This window comes from Palaemon carinicauda, chromosome 23 (assembly GCF_036898095.1).
Source record: "Palaemon carinicauda isolate YSFRI2023 chromosome 23, ASM3689809v2, whole genome shotgun sequence".
Classification (NCBI taxonomy): domain Eukaryota; kingdom Metazoa; phylum Arthropoda; class Malacostraca; order Decapoda; family Palaemonidae; genus Palaemon; species Palaemon carinicauda.
In genome coordinates, this window is record NC_090747.1 from 44,856,423 (window position 1) to 44,862,732 (window position 6,310).

A 6,310-nucleotide genomic window follows, 5' to 3' on the forward strand; every position below is an offset into this window, starting at 1 on the left:
TAGCATCTTGCTTTTCCAACTAGGGTTGTAGCTTGGCTAATAATAATAATAATAATAATAACAATAATAATAATAATAATAATAATAATAATAATAATAATAGTAATAATTCGTTTATTCAAACTGCCACATTCGGCGCCAATGACCTTAGATGTCAGGATGCCAAAATACACCAAATCAATCAATCAATCAATTGATCAAACTAATACAGATCAAGTATCAATCTCGTTTCGAGTAGCCTTATGCCATCTCAAGTTCTTATTCTAGGAGTATCTGGCAACATGGTGGGAACCGTGGGAACCTTGGAGGAAAAATAACTAATCCTCCTAGGTGGGAACCCACTCCACTCCCTCAATCCTTCCCTCCCTCAATCCCTCCCTCCCTCCGTCCCTCCCTCCCTCCTTAGGCTAAACCTGTTTTTGGTGTTGCCAGCTTTTGTAAGTGAGAAAAGGCCAACTTCTAATCAGCTGTAGCTTCTAAAGGCCAACCCATTAGTAAAAATAGCCAAAAAAAAACATTTAAGGAGAAACTTTCTTTTCAAGATATAGCTAACTCCCAACCAATTTTTTAAAAAAAGGCCAAATTTGAAGTTTTGGGGCTGGAAAAGGCCAACCTGGCAAGCCTATGAAGGACAGGTGAAGCATCACTGGAGATACCCCCACGAGACCTTCAATGCCCGAATCTAGGACGGTCCCCTTTGACCAGTGCATTTGCTGCCATCGTCGAAGACGGTCCTCAGACTCAAGAAGGAAACTCCAAATAGGTTTTGCAGCATCACAGTGAGATTTAGAACTGCTCGGCTTCTAACGGAAGATGGCGTTCGCCTTCGTTAAAGGTCTCTCCATTGTGGCGTGTTTGGTAACGCTTATAAAAAGGTGAGGAACATTTTTTTGTAAATTATATGCATAGTTACAAACACACACACTCACATATATATATATATATATATATATATATATATATATATATATATATATATATATATGTATATATATACATACATATATATATATATATATATATATATATATATATATATATATATATATATATATATATGTGTGTGTGTGTGTGTGTGTGTGTGTGTGTGTGTGTTTGCACGTGTGCTTTTATGTGACATAAGAATTTATGCACTCATATATATATATATATATATATATATATATATATATATATATATATATATGTATATATATATATATATATATATATATATATATATATATATATATATATACATACATACATGCATACATATATCTATGTATATATATTTATATGTATGATAATGTATATAGATTTATGTATATATATATATATATATATATATATATATATATATATATATATATATATATATACACTCATAACCAAAATATATCAACAACTTCTGTTATGGTTCACTGTCGTAAAATATTTCCTAATTCCACCCCATTTTCGTCTCCGTTCTTCGTGTTTTCGAAAGTAAACACAACAAACACTTAGACTATTTTTAACAATTTCCTCTACACTGATGCGCAATATATAATTTTGATAGGAATCTACTCCCGAGAAGTAATGATGATATAATGATGGGGTTGTTTTCAAAAGATTTTTTTTTTATATGTCCTCTTTCTAAGTCAGTGAACTAATGACCTAACTATGGTGACCTGCAAGAACTCATCACCTGTTCGAAGAGAGATTACTCTCGACCGGTGTCACGGTCTGAATGATCCCCCGGTCTCAGAATTCTCCTTGACATTGTATAATGGTTCTTTTCCGCCATTAGCTCGCTTCGCTCGCATGAAAATAAAACATCAAGCTCGTATGTACTGGCAAGCGGTAATGTTGAGCTGCGCACGCTAAATTACAGAAAAATAAAACATCAACCTCGTATGCACTGGCAAACGGTAATGTTCGCGCATGCGCAGATTATAAAGGAGTATTGTGAGAGACCGGGGGTTGGATCAGACCGTCACACCGGCGACCTAGCTTTCTTGTCTCTAGGTGGCTGCCGGGGGGGGGGGGGGTGGCATATCCTGTCTCAAATAGGAAAGAGATTCCAGGAAATATCATCACGGGCTTTTACATTTCAATGTTAAGGGAAGGTCTTGGTAATTCGCATTTAAACCTTCGAAAAGTTTAATCATTATATATTTTGTTTTCTTGATGATTACCCATCAGTATCACCAAAAAAAAAAAAAACAGATATAAAATGGAAACACTTGACTCAGAAAGTAAAAACTCCTGTCTTTATCGAAAGATTTTGCCAGTCACATATTGGAGATATTCTGTCTCAAGTTTCAGATTGAAGCCATGAAAGATCTTTTCATTATATTGATTTTCCATTTCAATTTTGCTTGAACATGAAAATATTCTTTGGTATTGTCACCGCTGATTTTCATCAGCCCTGAAAAAGAGGCAACTGGTAAGATGGATGCCATTAGAAGAAATGGGAAGTAAATACGATCTGAAATATCGAAGGAAACAATCTGACTCTACGATCTTCTTCATCTTCTTTTTCTTCTCCTAAAAATGGTTTCAGATCTTGTCCCACAACTAAGACCCTATGACGTAAGCAACGCATGCTTAAACACCCCCCCCCCCCCCCTTACACTCTCGTGTATGTCGAAACCTTTTAAAGATTACTTTAGTAGAATCTTTTGTCCCACATAATGTAGGAGGACACTCCAAAATCAAACCACTGTTCTCTAGTCTTGGGTAGTGCCATAATCTCTGTACCATGGTTTTTCACTGTCTTGGGTTAGAGTTCTCTTGCTTGAGGGTACATTCGGGCACACATTTCTATCTAATTTCTCTTCCACTTGTTTTGTTAAAGTATTTACAGTTTGTATAGGTAATATTTATTTTTATGTTATCACTGTTCTTAAAATATTTTATTTTTCCCAGTTTCCTTTCCTTACTGGGCTATTTTCCCTGTTGGGGCTCCTGGGCTTACAGCATCCTGCTTTTCCTACTAGGGCTATAGCTTAGCAATTAATAATAATAATAATAATAATAATAATAATAATAATAACTATACTTAGGATTGAACGAGTTACCAATAAACTCTCTTGCTTTATTACGAATTCACAGTTCCACGGGGAACTAACTAGGGTAGGTTCCTTACCTTATACACTACTTTTATTCTTCTGGTTATATTTTCTTTCCTGCACGCGAGCGATTTTTTTTTTTTCTATATCTTCACCTTTTATACTTTTCTTTCATTCCTTGCCTCTTATACCTGATTTTCCCCCTTTAGCACCGAGGGCCTGACGTGTTCCTATTGCAACTATGATGCAGCCTGTCCTAAAGGGCATTTGACGGAATCCGATTGTCCTTTCGGAGTTGTGAAGGATATTTGTCAGTGTTGCGACACTTGCGCAAAGGTAAGTGACCTGTCAAATAGATTCCTTATCAAGTGTGACTTGTTGTCGCCGAAGTCTATCCAGGCGAAACAGGCCACGCCCACCTGATGACGTCATGGCATGCTTCCTCCACTCACGAGAGTTCCTCCTCAGCGCAAGCAGGACTTTAGTTGTTCAACAAAAACTCCAGTAGATTTTGGCTTGCAACTTCTTTCTTCATTCTTTTAAACCAGTGTCTTGTTTTTGTGACAGATAATTGTAGGAATTATAATTAAAAGAACCAAGAAAGAAGTTAAAAGACAAAATGTAGTGGATTTTTTGGTGAACAACATAAGTACTGTTTGCGCTGAGCAGGAACTCTCGTGAGTGGTGGAAGTATGTCATGACGTCATCAGGTGGGTGTGGCCTATTTCAGCTGGATAGACCACCGCAACTTTTTTCATAGATCACAACAAAATTAAAAGCTCTTACAACAGATCTTAGTTGGTTCTGTTTTTCGTATTACTCGAGATTTCAATTGGAAGTTTGTGCTGTCTGTATTATTCACTGTTGCATTGCAATAATTTAATACATCAGAATTTCTTATTTTAAAAATTCCAAAAGACAAATTGAACTTTTAAACATATTATACAACCTTGGCAGAAACAGACTGTTTTATTTGTGGAATATATCATAATATTTTGATAATTTGGTGTTTTCATTTGCAAATGAAGACTGCTAAAGAATTGTAAGAAAACTATCTCCAGGATTTTTTTTTTTTTTAAGTTTCCTTTTAAATAAGCATTAACATAAATCTGTGTTCCTTCTCAGGGACCTGGGGAAAAATGTGGGGGATATTGGGGTGAATCTGGGACTTGTGGTCGGAATCACACCTGCATATGGCTATTCCATCGACTCCAGCTCTCTGGAACATGTGTGTAGAAACATCTGTAATGCAGGAAGAAGTTCACATCAAGTCCGGCTTCTACACTTGCATGATATGACAGAAACATCTGAGGCATATTGAATGTAAATCTGAATTTTAAGACGGGATTACAGGAACTGAGGAAACATCAAGCCTGGTTGTATATTGAAGCTGTTCTTGTGCTGTTTCCTCTTGAGAACATAAACAGGAACTGAGGAAACATCAAGACTGATTGTATATTGAAGCTTTTCTTGTGCTGTGTTTTCTCTTGATAACATAAACGGGATATGAGGAAACACCAAGACTGATTGTATATTGAAGCTTTTCTTGTGCTGTTTCCTCTTGAGAACATAAACAGGAACTGAAGAAACATCAAGACTGATTGTATATTGAAGCTGTTCTTGTGCTCTGTTTACTCTTGAGAACATAAACAGGAACTGAGGAAACATCAAGGGTGATTGTATATTGAAGCTTTTCTTGTGCTGTGTTTACTTTTGAGAACATAAACAGGAACTGAGGAAACATCAAGACTGATTGTATATAGAAGTTTTTCTTGTGCTCTGTTTACTCTTGAGAACATAAACAGGAACTGAGGAAACACCAAGGCTGATTGTATATTGAAGCTGTTCTTGTGCTGTTTCCTCTTGAGAACATAAACAGGAACTGAGGAAACACCAAGACTGATTGTATATTGAAGCTTTTCTTGTGCTCTGTTTACTCTTGAGAACATAAAAAGGAACTGAGGAAACACCAAGGCTGATTGTATATTGAAGCTGTTCTTGTGCTGTTTCCTCTTGAGAACATAAACAGGAACTGAGGAAACACCAAGACTGATTGTATATTGAAGCTGTTCTTGTGCTCTGTTTACTCTTGAGAACATAAACAGGAACTGAGGAAACATCAAGACTGATTGTATATTGAAGCTTTTCTTTTGCTGTGTTTACTTTTGAGAACATAAACAGGAACTGAGGAAACATCAAGGCTGATTGTATATTGAAGCTTTTCTTGTGCTGTGTTTACTTTTGAGAACATAAACAGGAACTGAGGAAACATCAAGGCTGATTGTATATTGAAGCTTTTCTTGTGCTCTGTTTACTCTTGAGAACATAAACAGGAACTGAGGAAACACCAAGACTGATTGTATATTGAAGCTGTTCTTGTGCTGTTTCCTCTTGAGAACATAAACAGGAACTGAGGAAACACCAAGACTGATTGTATATTGAAGCTGTTCTTGTGCTGTTTCCTCTTGAGAACATAAACAGGAACTGAGGAAACACCAAAACTGATTGTATATTGAAGCTGTTCTTGTGCTGTTTCCTCTTGAGAACATAAACAGGAACTGAGGAAACACCAAGACTGATTGTATATTGAAGCTGTTCTTGTGCTCTGTTTACTCTTGAGAACATAAACAGGAACTGAGGAAACATCAAGACTGATTGTATATTGAAGCTGTTCTTGTGCTGTTTCCTCTTGAGAACATAAACAGGAACGGAGGAAACACCAAGACTGATTGTATATTGAAGCTGTTCTTGTGCTGTGTTTACTCTTGAGAACATAAACAGGAACTGAAGAAACATCAAGACTGATTGTATATTGAAGCTGTTCTTGTGCTGTTTCCTCATGAGAACATAAACAGGAACTGAGGAAACACCAAGACTGATTGTATATTGAAGCTGTTCTTGTGCTCTGTTTACTCTTGAGAACATAAACAGGAACTGAGGAAACATCAAGACTGATTGTATATTGAAGCTGTTCTTGTGCTGTTTCCTCTTGAAAACATAAACAGGAACTGAGGAAACACCAAGACTGATTGTATATTGAAGCTGTTCTTGTGCTGTGTTTACTCTTGATAACATAAACAGGAACTGAGGAAACATCAAGACTGATTGTATATTGAAGCTGTTCTTGTGCTGTTTCCTCTTGAGAACATAAACAGGAACTGAGGAAACATCAAGGCTGATTGTATATTGAAGCTTTTCTTGTGCTGTGTTTTCTCTTGAGAACATAAACGGGAACTGAGGAAACACCAAGACTGATTGTATATTGAAGCTTTTCTTGT

At 36.4% G+C, this 6,310-nt stretch overlaps 1 protein-coding gene across 1 annotated transcript; it reads left to right on the forward strand.

Annotated features, from left to right (window-relative positions):
* Positions 1 to 718: 718 nt before the first annotated feature.
* On the forward strand, positions 719 to 4,505 carry LOC137616929 (venom protein 302-like). Its single transcript, XM_068346802.1, has 3 exons — positions 719 to 875; positions 3,242 to 3,368; positions 4,158 to 4,505. Exons 1-3 carry the CDS (start codon positions 814 to 816, stop codon positions 4,266 to 4,268), a joined length of 300 nt encoding a protein of 99 aa, XP_068202903.1. The 5' UTR covers positions 719 to 813; the 3' UTR covers positions 4,269 to 4,505.
* The last annotated feature ends 1,805 nt before the right edge of the window (positions 4,506 to 6,310 follow it).